Here is a 16,778-nt window from a genome sequence, read left to right as displayed (position 1 = left end):
CGTTTCTTCAGTGCTTTACAGAGATGAGGGGTATCCTCATTTTAGAAATGCAAAACCGATGCAAAAACGTGTTTAATGATGTACAGTGAAATTGGCCAAGTCACTTAATGTAAGAGCTGATAAAAGGATCTCTTTTTGCTCATGTTAAAAACCACCACATATACAGGGGATGTTACAAAAGACTAGTCTTGTTAACTGTGTTTAGACATGCAGCAACCTAAAAACAGCGAACAGTTCTGCTTTTCAAATAACTACCCCTCAACTGTCCAACCATTACCCTGTTATTCAAAAAAAGGAGAGAAATCACTGCAATCCAGATATGCAATTTGTGCTTTGAAAATATTTGAGAATTTTTATTTGGGGGGGCTGGGGAGGGGGAGAACATTGCTTGTTATACGCATGTTCCTGTACATCATTTAGGAACCAAAAATGGCATGCATCCTGTCCCAGAATGCTAAATGAGAAGTATCACTCCTTCCAGCTGAGTAAGCTAAATGGACTGACGTGTTGTCTTTTTGATAATCTGCACACATGATATTCATATCAAAATTATACTGATGACATGAAACCATTTACTGCATGACCAGTTTGTCCAAGAGCATGGTATCCGCTCACACAGGATTTAGGGGTGGTGGTGGAAAAGCAGTTATGTAGATATTAAAGTGGTGGAAAAATTAAATAAGAGCAGCACAGAGAAATAGGTGGGTATGTTCTAGCAAATCTCTGGCCTAACTAGATATGAAGAAATGTCCTAAAGTAAAGAAAAAAAAAGCAGCATTACATAAGCATTTAGTTTAATTAGACAATTATATACCATTCATGATATACAAAAACATCAATCATCTTAAACATGGATTTAGTAGATCAGCTACTCACATTTTGTTGCATACGAAGACTTTCAAAAATTATGCTATACGCCAAGAAAAGATAAGTCAATAATGTTATATAAACCAGTTATTAAATTATACTCCCCTGACATCCTCCTGCACAACTCTTCTGTTTCTGTCAAAAAATGAATACATATTAGGCAATATCATCTAAATCACTGTAAACAAAGACTGCTAAAACAAGTGTAGTCAATAACAATATTGTTAATTTGCACAAATCACAAGACACAGACTGTATGTGTTTAATGAAAGCATATTGGTTCAAATCTGTGGTTTCTTTTTTAATATTGCACTTAATGTTTTCTGTCTTCTGGAGGATCTGAAGGATGAAAGTTTCAATTAAGATGCAGCTGATACAGACCAAGATTTTAATTTTCATCTTTTTGATTAGACATTCTTCCTTACTTGTTTTGTTTTTTAAACAGGAAGAAGTTATAAAATATCAGTGCATGAATATTAAGAAATAGCAAATGTGATTGGAAACAGCAATTTTGCTATTGTAGCTTTTCTAGTGTAACAGCTGCAAAATTATTAAAGCCAAACCAAAAAAACAAAGTCAAACTGTGTTCCATTTTTGTAAGTAGTGCTGATATTCAAACCAGAGTTATAGCCCATGAAAATACTTACATGGGAAACAGAAAAAACACTCAATAACCAGCAAAACTGCAGTTCTCATCGTAGTCTCTAAATAAACTGACACTGAAGACCTTGAACTTAAATCTTTTAAGAGTACACGCAGCCAAAACTTTCTAAGCCTCAGCTTTAAGATCTTATGGCATTTTATTAGAAACTCTGGAGTACAATTTAAGATTCCCTGAAGAAAAAGCCAGCACAGAAGTGAAGAAACCATGCAAGCTTCCTCTCGCTTTAGGGAAACATTATTAATTTCAGTTCTTTTTTCAGGTTGTCAAGTACAAGTACAGTGACTTGTATGAGTAATGCAAAGGTCAATATTTAAGAAAACAGTTTCAACCAACTTAAAAAAAATCCTAATACAGGCAATTCTTATTTTCCTTCCCTCCTCTCAGTTCAAAACCTAAGCTCTGGACCTGAAACTCAGCACTTGACAATGATCCTCTATTATAAAACATTTGAAAATGGATAATTAGAGCTATATGTCCCCACCTCAGAAAAAGTTTACCAAAAAATCCTAAATTAAAAACATAAAAGTATGAAGGTTAATCAATGCAAATAATTGTCTTCTTTAAAATATTTTTACAAGACAATTTGACCATAAAGTTCTTATAATTATTCTAAAAACTACCTCAGTTTACTGAGCATTTTGATTATCATTATTAATTCATGTTTCTTAAAACTGTTTTGGTCAGAAGTTTAATTAAGCAAGCTTCTTGGATTAATTAATCCAATGGAATGCAATATGAAAACATAACATTTACTTTCCCTCCTTCCCCAAGATTATTTCGCGTTCACTTCAAGTGGGGTATTTTGAAATATCTGAGTTTTCTATACCCCATAAAACAGTAATATCTTCAGATGTTCAGATCTGTCTTTTCATTTTAGTTGTAAACTATTCAATTTCAGGAGATGGTTACTAAAGTCAGAAGTGCAACAACTGCCTTTTGAAAAAGAATATGATTCTCTGATGGCTGTTTCTTTCAGCCTGGAGCCATTACTACCCAGATATAGGGCTGATAATTGGAGAAACATTTAAATATGCAGGTTGAAAAAAATACTTCCTGATATCACACCAGGAAAGGTCAACAAAAACATTAAGAATGAGACTTAATTTTCTGAAGAAGGTGAGGCAAAGGAAGCACATATCTAGTATCCTCATTCAACTCTAACTCTAGAACAAAGTTTAGTATCACCAAATGTAAAAAGAGCCAGCAATAAAATAATACACATTAAATATTCCTCTTATTTTGGTAATAGGAACATACACATAGGGTTTTCTCATTTACCAAAAAGCCTTTGCAAATGACCTGATTCTATAGAGCTTCTTTTTTGTAGATAGTGTAAACATTTAGAATTTCTAAGGCTAAAAACAGGCACAAGTCTTTTGTGAACAGTAATTACTCCTAAAAGCGTTAAGGAATATACTCCAAATCTGCTATTCCTTTTTATAAGAATGGAAATAATTGAAATATAATATTTTAATTCACAACGCAGATTCCTAATTAAAAAAGAAATATAGTTTAATAATCACAATGAATAGTAATATATAGGAAATATGCCTTTCTCCAAAAAATGGTCTATTATGTCAAAATTACATTTCCAGAATCTCTGTGCTGGGTGTTACTCACTCAACTTTATGAAGTGGCAAGTTTAAGTAGTGACTAAAATATTTCTAAGTGGGTAAAATTCAATCACGTTATGTCAGCATTATTAGCACCCGTGGCTTTATAATAATGCAGGTGAGATCTGTAATATCCATTTTGCAGACTTATGATACTAAAGCCACATGGTAAGTGGCACCTTTTAAAAGACGTTAGACGCTCCTCTCTGTATAATTTCTATGAGGTGATTTTGTTTTGTGCCTCATTAAGGTACCTGAGCCAACAGTCTTGTTTCAGGCTGATTTTTCAAGATCTTACTCTGTAACAGGTTCCTATTAGCTGAGCAGCTAAGCATTAGCCAACATTTCAGCAGACTGATTCCAATAGATATGTTAGCAGCAATGCATTTCCAGAGACACGTTGCAGAAATATTAACAGCAATTGTCATCCAGAAGTCCTTTTTCCCACCGCACCATACTGGACAGAATACCTCACCACCAAGTAATCTTGAATTCATAAATAGGACGCTTGCAGTAATAGTGATTTATCAGGTGTTTATCACACACACCAATGCACTGATGATCCACAGTTATCCCTCTGTCAGACAGGTCTGTCACAATACAGTGCAGAAGATCATACACGTCAGCCACAGCCTCCCAGGGGCCAAAAGATACATCTACTTCGCAATGATGTTCAAACAGCTTTGTCTCACTTTCACTTCTTTCAAAACGTAAGGAGTTGAAATGTGGGCATTCATAGGGAGTGATGGGCATCTCTTCTTTGAAGACACAAACCTTCAATTTTGCAAATCTCGCTTTTCTTTGCATAGCTCTAAGCTTTGCTATTTCGATTATCCGTTCCAAATGATCTAAAAAACAATAAACGCTGAAAATAACAACGAAGCACCTTGTAAGAGAAAACAAATGCAATTCGTTCATATAAAATGTGACTGCGGTGTTTAACAAGTCATTCTTAATATAATATAAGCAGCGATGGGAAGCTGCATGTAGCCAGAGTCTGCAATAACTACATCAATTTCAGCTCTCTTGTGAACTTGATGTTCTTACTATATGCCCAAATTTATTCAGTTGCAGGTCTGAACAGAACAAATGCAGAGGCAGAAAAACCTTCTTATTCAATAATAAGCCTTGCATGTTATGGCCTAGATCCTGTTTCCTTTAAGACAATGTAAAAATTCACATCCTCAGACAAAGCGAGAACAAATCTGACACCTCAGAGACCTAAAGAGTTAGAACATGGAAGATAAGTAAGAAAGAAACTTCTCAAATATGATGAAATTTGTTTGAAAGCTGAAAGCGGTCCTGAAAGGACTATTTATACTACTTGAGTCATGTTACAGAAACACAATTAATACTACTTCATTTATTTACCTTTGTAATATGGCATCAGGCCGAGGAAAGCTTGTCTAACTTTTTCTCCTTTAAGGGGCTGGACATCCTCCAGACTGTCTAGCAGCGGTCCTATGGAATAATACTGAGCTTCCTTGTAAACCGACCTCACTCGTTCTCTTGGCGGCAGGTCACCAGATCGCAGAAAGTTAAGTATGTCTCTAAACAAAACGGGAAAAATACTACTAAGCACAAAGTTTCTCCAAAAACTGCTGCAGGTGGGGAAGCACAGAAAACACTGGGTATTCATTGCTTACTCTATTCAGATATACACCCTTAAGAGGAGACAGTAACCGAGAGAACTGCAAACTTGTATTCTTAAAGCATTTGTTCCTTTCAAGTCTCCAATTCAAAAAAATCACAATATGACTCCGGTAACGTCAGAACTTATTTCAAAGAAAACACCAAAACATTTTTAACCAGAAGCTCAAGGTGGAGTAACCACTTGAAACAGGACACACAAAATCTTCCATGGAAAAGACTGAAGTCACTGTATTTCAAACTCAAGTCTGTGACAAAATAAACTCTTCAATTTTCCTGAAGAATTATATGCAAAGACCTTTTATCCCACCTAAATCTGGGATTCTAGTGGTATGGATGATGTATTTGCAAAAGAGGTTTTCTCATCATAGGATCAGGGCCGCATACTCTTATATAACTTAAAAAAAAAAAAAAAAGAACATTTCCTTGTAACGTAGTTCTGAAACCATTTAAGTTAGAAGATTTTTAATAGGGAAATAAATCACTTTATGAGCATTAACCAACAAAATCATTACTGATCATATCAAGTAAAACAAACATTACAGCAATTCTCATGATAATATCATCAAATATACCAAATGGTAACTTGGCTCTGGATTCCTGTTATATTTTGAATTCAGACTGGTAACATCACAAATGAATTAATTTTCCAACAAAGCAGCCGGCACTTCCAAATTTCCAAATATGAAGAAATAATTATTTTCAAATAAATATAGTGGCTTAATCTATTTCTGTTCCAGATTAAGGTACAATCTGAATGGGCTTTGAAAAAAATTCAATCCTCAGTTGAAGAGATCAAGGGAACCTCTACACAGGAAAAAACAAAAAAGAAATAAAAGTTGTATGTAAAGTGTGCTTCAGGTGAAGACCTTAACCTATAAACATTACAGGAAATGATGTTTTTGTATTCTAGCAATCTCACACTAAGTCAAACAGAGTTATTAGTAGGACCACTGTTAGTTTAATCGAAAATAAAAAGAAAGCTACACATGTACTTGAAAGCTTCAGGAGTCCTGAAGATGAAGGAATATGGCACTGCCAGCAAAAATAATTTAGAAGAAATTCTTCAAGTCTTGTGCTTTTTTTCCAGTTACGTTTTAATATAATTTATTTTCACAGCGCTCCAGAGGTAATTCATTTACCAAAAAGTATATATATTTTGATGAATTTCTTTTCTTGGAAAGTTAAAACCCATTGGAAGCACGGATTTTGAGTTAACACTCCATTTTTTATATGAACAGTATTTCAGAAACGCATTAATTAAAGCCAAACAAAACTTCCCATCACAAATTCTCATTCAGAGGAAATCAATATTTATGAATGAGGCTAACCGTATTCAAGAAGAGTTGCATTGTATACCAAGAAGTGTTAATCTGTTCAGCAGAATGTAAATTTAACTAAATTCAGATATACGACATAAATTCTAGACAACTGAAAATATGATTAAAAGACATAATGTGAAAAAGATTTTAATAAAATGGGAATTTATCAAAGAACTCCTCTAATCATTATGATTTCAATAGGGTAGACTACTTCCAGTGAAAGTCAAGCTTTTAAATTAGACAATTTCTGGACAATTTATTTTCTTAACATATACAACCGTACAACTGAACTTGGACTGACGTCCATAAATATTCCATTAAACACTGAAAACTAACAATTGGAAGAATGATGTTTGCAGAGAAACCTAGATGCATCCCTTCCATTCCTTCTTTCGTATAAATACTGTAATATTAACAAAAAAGCACTGACGTACAAAGAGCTTCCTATGAAAAGCAATGTTAAATATGTTCTTTCTTAAAAACAGCAAAACAACTTGATACCTTGTAAGGATACTCTAGAGGAGATAGTGCACAGATTGAAAACATACCTTGTTTTTCTTTCCCCATTATAAAGCTTAAGCCATTAGAAATGAAATAAATAGTTTTTCCACTGTGATATACTGTGACTGATTTTCTCCTTGCAATGTTTTGAAGGCATGGATGCAAGATAGTCAAGTTTTCATAAAAGCTACCACACAAATATGATTTAACCAGAAGAAAAAAAAAAAAAAGTAACACGTTTTTCTTTAAAAAGAAATTTTTCTTCAGTAACCCCTTTGAAAGCATACTACTGAGGACACTGCACATACCCAAAGTAAGTTCCATCTCTGTCAATAAAATATCTGCCTTCAGCATCTGTTGGAATATAGTGTCTTCCACTGAACATAGCCGCCAACATCGTGTCCTCATAACGTCTCAGCGTTGACAGTCTTGTAGTGAAACACATGCCTCCCACGTTTAGTGGAACAACTTCTGGAAACTGAAAAAGCAATCGCATCATCAGGAATGAGCCTGCAGTGCTTTGCAAACATGTATAGGCCAAAATGATTAGAACTTCCAGAAGACAGAGGATAAAATTACAAATGAAATTTGGCAAAAAGGCATGTTTAGAAGCCTTCATTAAAAGAAGAGGAACAATCAACCAGCAGGTCTTCTGAAAGTTAACATATTCACTCAACTATAGGGCTGTTGTGTAAAATGAAGCATTAACCAAAGAGTCTTCATGTGTCTTGATGCTCGCAGTTTTTTTTATTAGTTTGAAACCAGAAGACAGCATTTAACAGAAAGAAGTGAGCACAGTATATAAGATTTTGCTTATCTTGAGACAATTTTGAAGCAAATGCAGAAAGGCTGGAAAGACTAAGGGGGAATTCACATTGGGTAGAAACAGCAGGCACGGAATGCAATCTCAGCAGTACTTTTGCTAAGACTGGTAAGGGAGTCACAGGAATGGCAGTGCCAAAGAAAAGAGTTTCTCAATGTTTTGGTTTTCCCTCTCCAAAAATAACAATAAGAGCATGACTGAAATTGTGACAAGAGGATTTGAGAAGGCAGACAAGTTCCAAACCTGAGTGATACAACAACAGCAGAGGCAGCAACAATTACAGAAGCAGCACAGTCATTTTACAGTTTATTTTCAGTACGTTCACCTTGACGCTTCTTGATAGTCTTTGCCACTGTGACATAATTTGGTCCAACAAATGCCCCTTTCCTGGCCTGTTGCCACAAAACAGTGAGGTTCAAGGGATTAACACCTTGTATCCTCTGACTGGCTTCCAGAGAATGTTTTCATTTTAATTGGAAATCTGAAACAGCAGTCATGACTACAGCTCTAATACCAGATATTCATTAAAAGCATGAATGTCTTCTCTCTCTCTCTTTTTTTTTTGAAATCCCCTCTCCCCCCACCCCAAAATGGGACTTATGCTCAGTTGCTGCTCCACTGGTCCCTTTACGCATTAGTGTATATGTCGAAAATCAGTGATTCTGTAGTTACATTAGGTTTACAGCAGGCCTAAAATCTTAATACCACAACTTGAGATGCTTCAGTACCAGAATAAACACTTACTTGTAGTTGTCAGGCTCAAGCTACTGAAGTAAAATACATGGAACTTAGTCCTGAAGGAATATTAAGAATAATAATGAAGGAATACGAAGAATACAAGGAACTGAACCAATTCAGCTAGTAATGGAAACTGAACTGGATACCCAGGAATACTCCAACAAAGAAACCCTGAATTCTTCGGCACCTGAGCAGTATGTGGTGCAATAACTGGATCTTATCGGATGAACAGTAGCACGGAGCTCTTACCTGCTGAGGCAGCAGAGGTAGCGACTGTCCTGCCTGGGTTGCAGTAGGAGTGGCTGGCTCTTGGAAATCATCCTCTGCATCTGAGCTCGACATGGCATCATCCGGGTTTCCACTCACTTTGTTCTGCCCCGTAACTACCACCATCCCTCTGGCTCTCGTAAGCAGGTCTGCTGGATAGGCAGCCGTGGCAATGCTAAATAGGAAACAAGACCTAAATTATTTTGGCACTCTCCTCACCAGCTGCCGATGGTCACGTGGCAGGCAAAGGCATGCAACTGCCCTGCTTTGCACAGACAATTTACAATGGCATTGTTATTACGGGGAAGTGAGTCACAACAAGGATGAGTATTGTGCTGACAGGCAAGCTCGAAGAGGACTGTATCTCAAGGAATGCAGTTTACAGAGCTGCACCAAGGTCCTACAGTGACAGAGCCCCTGCCAGTGGCTGGATAAAAGGCTGGCGCGCATTGGCTGCACAGTGCAGTGCTTGATTGGCTCCGCCACGCTTTTGCAGCAAAATGTCATTTGCTGTGGGAATTTGGATGGCCGCTGTTCCGCCCATTCGACTGCAATAGGCCGTCTGCAGAAGGGTGCCCCGAAATCGGCGCTCTTATTGGCCTGTGCGCGCTGTGGCAAAACCCCGACTACTGCCCACAATAAAGCTCCAGAGGCTTTTAATCAACTTCAACTGCAAAAGCAGATCAGACCTGGCTGCATACAATGACAGTAGCTTCAGGCATCTTAAAGGCTGTCTGTGTAGTTCTGTCGTTTCCTGCAAAATGTGAAAATCTAGCTTTCTAACTGGACAAAGAAAACACAGGTGGAAGTTTTCCTGCCCACTGCATCCCATCGTATCGTGCCACGCACACATCTACCTGACATGCATGTATCTAACTCCACGCATTATATTGTGCATTTACTGCTAATTATCCAATTCCCTTTCCTGCACAGAAAGAATGCACAGCAACACCAACTACAATGCTTTCCCAGTCAATCTTCAACCAGAACACAAATTAACAATAAACTGACATTATAAAAGCAATGATTCAACCAACAGCAGAGTAGAAAAACTAGAAATCCTGCTGTTCTCTTTACACTGCCTTCTTCCATTAAAAGTCCCCCTGCCTACAAGACTGCTGTGTTGTGTCCGTGGCACCACAACATCCTAACAAAGAAAATACACTGCTGTAGGCCTTATGTAGCGCTCTGACTTTCCAAGCTGCTTCTCTCAAACACTATAAACTACAAAAGGGAAGGAAAATTTGTGCAAGTAGATCTGGTGCCCAAGCAATGTTTCTTGATTAAATAAATGTTTCATAAAGGTTGCTTCCAATCAAAAGCAACAAGTGGAAGTGACATAAAATTTTAATAGCTGTGATTAATTATTCCGCCTTACTAAATTTGCCAGTATTGTTATTAGGTGCATTGTCAGGCTGCCTGTAGAAATCAGCTCCCGAAGGAAAAGCTGCAGGTTCAAAATGAACATGGACAAAATGGACAAAAACGCTATGTTCCTGGTCAAAACAAATACTTTACGGAGAATTGATCAGACTAAACCTCCATACTCTGCGGGAGCTTATGTAGCCTTCTTTTATCAAAATTTGGAGGTAATTTCTAGATCCTGTTTAACACTCTAGTAAGCCTAGATAAGCAGCATGGAAGCTTCAGATTTCTTTTTAAGCTGCAGCTTCTTAAGAAACTTGGGCCCAGCTCAAGACTTTAACTACTCTTCCCTACAGTTGAAAAGATGGACTTACATCTCACAATCATTTTTTCATCATAGTAAAATGTATAGGCAGATAAATAAGGATGGAAGGACTTCTTCATGTCCACACCATAGTAACAATTTTAATGTTTGCCCTGGAACAACAATTTTTATCCTGATGCCACCAATTATCAAAACAAGTCAAATATGCTTCACTCATAAAGAGCATATAAAACTATAAACTAAAGATTATTTTTCTGTGGACTCCTTAAATGAGGTAAATTATCAGTAAAATAAGAAGCGGCTTGTGGAAGCCTAATTTGTAAGATGCCTGGTTAAAACTGGGTTTGAGCGTATATTTACTGCAAATGTATTATTTATAATGCTGTTACTTGAAACTAGTGCTTTGACTGCTGTATTTCCAGTTCTCCTAAGAATAATCAAAGAAATCAAGACTGACAAATGTAATCTTTAATTGTCCACATTTAAGTAGAAGTTTGAGAAAAAGGAATTCTTCCTCTTTCATAATTCATCTCCTTTAACATGACACCAAAGTATAGGAAAAAAACACGAGAGATTCTATTTTCTTCATGAATGTAACAGCAATCTAGTTTCAACAGAATATCATCTATTAATGAATAAATTATAACCTTCTTTTCCATTGGAACTTTCCACACAAAACAATCTCCTAAATAGTGAGGTTTAGAATACAACATCTCAGCCCATAATTAACTCAGGATTTTAGAGAATAAGATTTACAATAATAAAATGAAGAGACTGATCATTAATAAGGTTGTTTAACCTGGTTTTTGATGTTCATTAAAGGGTAACTGATGTTGCTCTTTAGGGTTGCTTCACTTCCTGTTCATCCACAGACATGGGCTAGTGACACAGTAGTTTCCTGACTGGAACAAAGAGTCTTCCTAAAAGAAAAACATAAGCTAATCACTGTCCAGATTTTTGATATATAATTTTGTGCATTTTGATTCTCGGCATTTCATGAGGAATAGGCATCCCCCTGAAAATCCCCTTCCCTCAAAAAATCTACCTAGAGCATGTGCAATTATTAACTAGCCACAAAATTATTTCTCATATTAAATGTCTCATTAAAGTTCTATGGTTTATTTAGTTTATTTGAACTACATAAATGCACCCATTTCATTTTCAAGTACTTCCAGAGACAGGTCAACATAAAATTAATGAGAAAACATCACTAATAAAGAAACTGATCTCTAAATCAAGTACCTAATTGAACCACACTTCAGCAGCATCCATGCCTACCAGCATACCTCCCTCCAATTTACAAACTACTTGCCATTTAAATGGCAGAGATTACTTCCCTGAGATTTGTTTATTGCCAATTTAGATAATGTCCCTCTCACGCACCCGCACGCACACACTGTCCTCAAGGAAAGCTTAGTGTCTGAACTGGACGTGCAAGTTGTGCTTCATTCCCTGGGGAACGACAGCAACCCTAGACCTGCATTGAGTTTTACTGGTGCAAAGATCGAAAAAGGCAGCTTCTCAAGGAACTGCTGTTCCCTTAACTTTTTTCATATAAGCAATTTTCTCTTAAATACCTTCTGAGGTTATAAAGTTACATATACATAAAAAGGTGATACTATAATTACATGAGCAAAGGATTTATCATCAATAAATATTGATCTGTGAATCCATCACAGGAGACGCGCTAACCTAGCTGCCCTGCTATTCAAAGGCAGGTCACCGCCACACACTTGTTTTTAGAAGGTAACAAGCACATTGTGAGGAAGTCTCTCCCTTTTTTAAGCGAAACTGGGTCTCTCCGAGAACAGAGCGAGCTATGACTTAGTCGTGTCTCTGTAAGATTTTTTGAGAGATTCTGATGATCAAAGGTTTGTGAGAACAAAGCACAAAAAGACAGAAAATCTAGTTACAATAATTCTAATAAATCTGCTTAAGGATAGCAAAAACATTCTGGAACGGGGCAGCAAGCCCTGAGCTGCAGTAAACTATGCTACAAAAGGATTTGTTTGTAAAAGCAAAACTTTGGGCACACTTAGCAGACCTAGCCATTAGCAAAGGCCAACACAAATTATGATGCAGGGATGCTATAACTGAACTTTTGCATTGGACTAAGCAGAACAGCTTAAAAACAAAGATATGGCGTGTGGGAGGATACGACTGGAAGCTTCATCACCAACAGTGACTTAAGTAAAAACAGGACAGGGCAGAGATCTAACTGGAGGACAGTGAATAACCGGCAGACAAAGGCCTGTATTTGCTGATAGCAGCAATAGCATTTTTATGCAGAATTTTATAGCGCTGACGTGCATTTATGAACTTTACACGAGTGCACAGGTTCACCCCGGTGAGGCAGGGAAGCACCGTCCTGGCTCGCAGAAGGGACGGCGCAGCCACGAGCTGGGAAACTCGGCGAGACGCGCGGGCAGGACGGGTGGTGGGAGCCCGAGGCCCAGCCACCCGCTCGGTCCCCGCTGTCCACGGCGTCACCTGCAGCTCCTGGCTATTCCGCATATGTAAAAAAAGACAACTGGAAATTCCCATTTTACCAAGCAATTAAAAGCTAACTGTCCCTCGGCCCCTCGCTAGCGCTGCAGGACGGCTCGGAGGAGAGCAGCGTTCGACAGCAAGAGCAGGCAAACGCAGGCGCTCACCTTTTGCGACGAGACAGCGCCAGGCCTGCGCTCTCGCGCTTTATAACCTTAAGCGAGTGAGCCTGCACCCTGTTTTCCCAGCTTCGTCCGAAGTTACTGGAAACTGCTGCTTTTCCGAGCGTTTCACGGAAACGCTTCCAGGCTGCAAAGCCGAGGTTGCTTCCCTCAGGTTACACTAGAAGCACGTCGGTCCGTACCTGCGCAGGCGGCCACCCGCGGGGGAAGATGTCGCCGAGGCGCTTCCCGCAGGCGGCGGTTGGAGGTGACGGTTAACGGTTAGCGGTTAGCGGTTAGCGGCGCCGGCCCGGCCGCCGCCCCGCGGGCCCAGGGCGGGCGCCCCCCGCCGCGCTCGCGCCCCCTGGCGGCGCTGCCGCCCCGCGGGGGAGGCGGAGGCACCTGCCGCCTCGCCGCGGCCGACGGCGCGTTTCCCGCCCCGCGCCGCCCGCCCGCCGCGACAGCTGAGGGGCGGCGGCGGCGGCTCCTCCCTCCCTCGCTCGCTCGCTCCCTCCCCGCGGCGCCCGGGCAGCCGCTGCCCCCCGCCCTCACCTGCTGCCCGCCCCAGGCGGCAGCGGCGGCGGCGGCTCCTGAGGGCAGGGGGGGCAGCGCAGCCCCCCGCCGCCGCCGCCGCGTCACGCGCGGCCCATCCGGGTCCTCCGCGGGCGGGGCGGCCATGTCGCCCTGGGGGGACACGGACACCCACGGGGGGGGGTCCCCGCAGGCCCACGCGGCCCTTTCCTTACGGCGGCTGCGGCGGGCGAGGCGAGGCGAGGCGAGGCTGAAGGCGCCGAGCAGCCGCCGCTTCGGCGCCACTCAGGGCCCGAAGGCTTCACCGAGCGTTTTCCAGGCGCAGGCGAGGGCAGCGCTGCTCCGCGGCGGCGCTAGGGGCTGCTCTCTGCTCGCTTGTGCGGCGGCGATGGGCTCTTCCCAGGGGACAGCTGTGCAGTGAATCTCAGCTCCTGGCTGCACCTAAAAAGGGTTCACTCACTTACACCTTTCATTATCTCAAAACAGGTGCAGTAACAGGAAAAGCCTCATAGCTGTAAACAGAAGGAAAAGAGTTTCAAAGGGCACGGGGCAGAATTTGTGGCAACACGAAATGTTTCAGCGCCAGGTCTTTGGTAAAAGGGGGGAGAAGGCTGAGGCCATCTCCAACACCCCAAGCACTGCTGAGGTGGTCAGGAAGCGAGACAAACCTGCGTTTGGATAATCGTGCTCTAAACCACAAAAACACAGGGTACAACTTCCACTGCACTGTTTTATGAACAGGGGAATTTTTCAGCAGAAATTCTGTCCATCTCTCCCCCTCCCCACCCTTCACCTGTCTCAACACAATTGCTTTTGAGGAACAAATCCAGGAAAAAAAACCCACTCTCACATTACTGTTTCTACACCCCTCAGCTGGATACTCTAATTCCTTTCTGTCCCATCACCCAACTACTAAAGAGAATTAAAATGCATTCGGCAGCAAACCTTAAAACAAGATCCAGACCCAGGACATTAGATTACATCTTTCATCTGAGCAATGCCACAATATCTTTAATTATTTAAATCTCAACTCAAAGGCAAATGCATTAACCAAAAAAGAAAAAACATTTAAAGCATTTATTTTGAAAAATAAAATACAAAAGATCATTAAATTGTAATTATACATGTAATTTATCAACATCTCTTTTTAAATAAAAGATATTTAACAATTTCCACATGTCAATAAAACAGACAACTGTTCCACCAGAAATCCTTTAGGACAAGCACAGACCACTCTTGAAAGGTTCATACATTTAAAACACAACCATTACAGGAAGGAGAAAAGGAAAAAAAAAACTCAAAAAACACCACACATTAAAGACTGAGTTTGAAATTTAGATAGAATAGCAATTTCAGAGACAGGTGTTGCTTTGCATTTTTTAAAACCTTAAAATAGTTGTGTAAGTGTAATACAGTACTACATTAACATCAATGTAGGTTTCCCGCCCCCCCACCTTTTAAACAGGTTTACATGCTTTCACAATAACAAAATCTTGAACAAAAAGACACAGTATGAAAGAAACGGGGGCGAAAATTCTGGAAAAAAAAAAAGCAGGCCAAGAGCAGTTACACCTCACTGATCTCGGTGGGACAGTTCTTAATAGCATCATTTCTATTGAAAAGGCAGCAGTCTTTCTAGAGAAAGAGAAAAATAAAGTTATATTTGTGCCTTCATTTTAAGCCTTTGTAACATTATAGAATGACAAATAGCAACGCATAACGAAGAGCAACAACTGTTATCTCAGTAGGTGCAAAGTCATTCTCCAAACTACAACGCCAAAAACACTTTCCTCTAAGGAATGTGGGTCCATTCTACAGGACTTAGACTTGCTCTTAAAAGTAGATTTAGATGTGAAAAATCTGGATTTCCATTAACATTAAAAATACTTGTAGAAGTGGGCTGCATTTAAATGCTAAAAGTGTCTGTGTCATTACAGTGTACCCATTGTAGTTACTGCTAGGAAGTTAACAATTTTGCTGCCTCAGAACTTAAATAGCAGCATTAGATAGAAATATTTTCCAGCTTTAAATATATTTTAGTAAAAGAAATAATTGGCAACATGAAGTAGGTTTTAGTCATTTTAACATTGACTACATGAAGAGATTATGGTTTCCCTATTGATTTCTGAATTAATGTCTAAAAATAATCTTTGGAAAACTTTCATACCCAAAAGAAATAATGATATGATGCTTTTGGCTCTATTTATGGCTATATAGATATATTTTGGCTATATTTCTATGGCATGCTGCTTGACTGTATTTTAATTGGATGTATTTTGCATTTTTTGTTGTGAATCTAGGACATTTGATAGAATGGTTGACAAGTAAAAATGTGGATTAGTACAGTAATTCTTACACCACTTAAGTTAGTCTAGGATTTACTGAATTCAATCCACAATCTTGCCATTGTTAATTCAACAACTAAAATACAGTTGTATTGAAAATAGAGACTATGGAACACACCAAAAGGCAAGTGATATGTATGAGTTCATCTTCAGCCATTTCCTCTTTCTCAAAAGGGCAACTGATTTATAAAAGAAAGAAAATAGCAATGAAGATTCATCCTTAAAGTCTTAGTATCTTGTTAAAATAGGGACCTGAATCTGCTGTGTAAGTATGCTATAACACTGGACAACACACAGATATTAAAAATCAACAAGAAACTCTGCTGAAGAATGCCTGGCCAAGTAGTAGAATAGTTTTAAGTACTTTCAATTTCAGGCTCTAATATAGTTCTGACAATCAAATAATATAGAAAATACTGCAGATGAGATGCACCATTTAGAATTGTACAGTAATTCTAAAACCATATAACCTATGCTGTCGAGCTCTAAACACTAATAGCTTACCTCAATGTGATTTTTACAGATTCTGAATCAAGATCTGTATCTTCGTGTTTTTCTTATCCAGCATCTTATATGAAGTTATATACATTTAAAATGAGAAATGAAGTAACTATCACCTTAACTAAATTAGAAGAGCAATTAAGCAGGACTGCATGCTTTCTTTTATTACCTTCTGTGCAAGAAATATCCACTGTATCTTCTATTCCATAGGTTCAGTCTGTTAAGCAAATAAGTTAATTGAAATTAGCTATTTTACATTAAAAGAAAAGATATCATTATCAGCACCAATATTTGCACTCAAAGCCATTTAGTTGTTTGGTTGTGTTATGTTAATTTTAAACTATTCTGCTTTAATATTACAGATTAACAGAAGCAATTTCAACTCCAGTTTCAGTATTTATGGTGTCAGAAACATTCTGTTACTACTTCACAAAACTTCTTTTTGCTTTTTAGAAGATCTTACTTGGATAAATCTGCTCAGAGTTAACTTAATACAATTACAGTATTCACCCAATTGTATAAATCCTGCTCCTCTGACATTTAAAAGTCTTATTTTGAAACCTATCATATGGATTGCAAGAGGACATTTGCTAGAAATAGTGGACCAAATTCCTTTGA

General features: G+C 38.9%; 2 protein-coding genes across 7 annotated transcripts in view; both read right to left on the bottom strand.

Moving 5' to 3' along the window:
- Positions 1 to 777: 777 nt before the first annotated feature.
- KCTD7 (potassium channel tetramerization domain containing 7) lies at positions 778 to 13,065 on the bottom strand. Of its 2 annotated transcripts, none has more exons than XM_013955820.2 (6): positions 12,987 to 13,065; positions 10,935 to 11,055; positions 8,428 to 8,620; positions 6,926 to 7,095; positions 4,516 to 4,694; positions 778 to 3,992 (listed from the first exon to the last, which is right to left on the bottom strand). In XM_013955820.2, exons 3-6 carry the CDS (start codon positions 8,569 to 8,571, stop codon positions 3,616 to 3,618), a joined length of 870 nt encoding a protein of 289 aa, XP_013811274.1. In that variant the 5' UTR covers positions 8,572 to 8,620; positions 10,935 to 11,055; positions 12,987 to 13,065; the 3' UTR covers positions 778 to 3,615. The 2 variants fall into 2 exon arrangements, with proteins under 2 accessions (XP_013811274.1, XP_013811273.1); XM_013955819.2 differs by having other exon boundaries at positions 12,790 to 13,016.
- A 1,311-nt stretch (positions 13,066 to 14,376) lies between these two features.
- Positions 14,377 to 16,778, bottom strand: part of TPST1 (tyrosylprotein sulfotransferase 1) — a 39,019-nt gene continuing 36,617 nt past the window's right edge. For 4 of the 5 annotated variants that reach the window (XM_067309677.1, XM_067309674.1, XM_067309676.1 and 1 more), the window contains 2 exons: positions 16,330 to 16,377; positions 14,377 to 14,949 (listed from right to left, as the gene is read on the bottom strand). In XM_067309677.1, coding sequence (XP_067165778.1) covers positions 16,360 to 16,377 — 18 coding nt within the window. In that variant the 3' untranslated portion in view covers positions 14,377 to 14,949; positions 16,330 to 16,359. The remainder of the gene's footprint in view (positions 14,950 to 16,329; positions 16,378 to 16,778) is intronic. The other variant, XM_067309678.1, reaches the window with a different exon arrangement.

Source organism: Apteryx mantelli, chromosome 22 (genome assembly GCF_036417845.1).
Source record: "Apteryx mantelli isolate bAptMan1 chromosome 22, bAptMan1.hap1, whole genome shotgun sequence".
NCBI lineage: Eukaryota > Metazoa > Chordata > Aves > Apterygiformes > Apterygidae > Apteryx > Apteryx mantelli.
The sequence above is the reverse complement of the archived record's forward strand: the minus strand, read 5'-3'. Positions and strand labels throughout refer to the sequence as shown.

What these genes read in the sequence shown, in the direction of transcription:
- KCTD7 (XM_013955820.2), bottom strand. Translation starts at nt 8,571, where the DNA reads ATGGTGGTAGTTACGGGGCAGAACAAAGTGAGTGGAAACCCGGATGAT. An exon ending in TACCTCTGCTGCCTCAGCAG is followed by an intron (nt 7,096 to 8,427) that starts GTAAGAGCTCCG and finishes TTGCTTTTTCAG; the next exon opens with TTTCCAGAAGTTGTTCCACT. An exon ending in CCTGATGCCATATTACAAAG is followed by an intron (nt 3,993 to 4,515) that starts GTAAATAAATGA and finishes ATTGTTTTTTAG; the next exon opens with ATCATTTGGAACGGATAATC.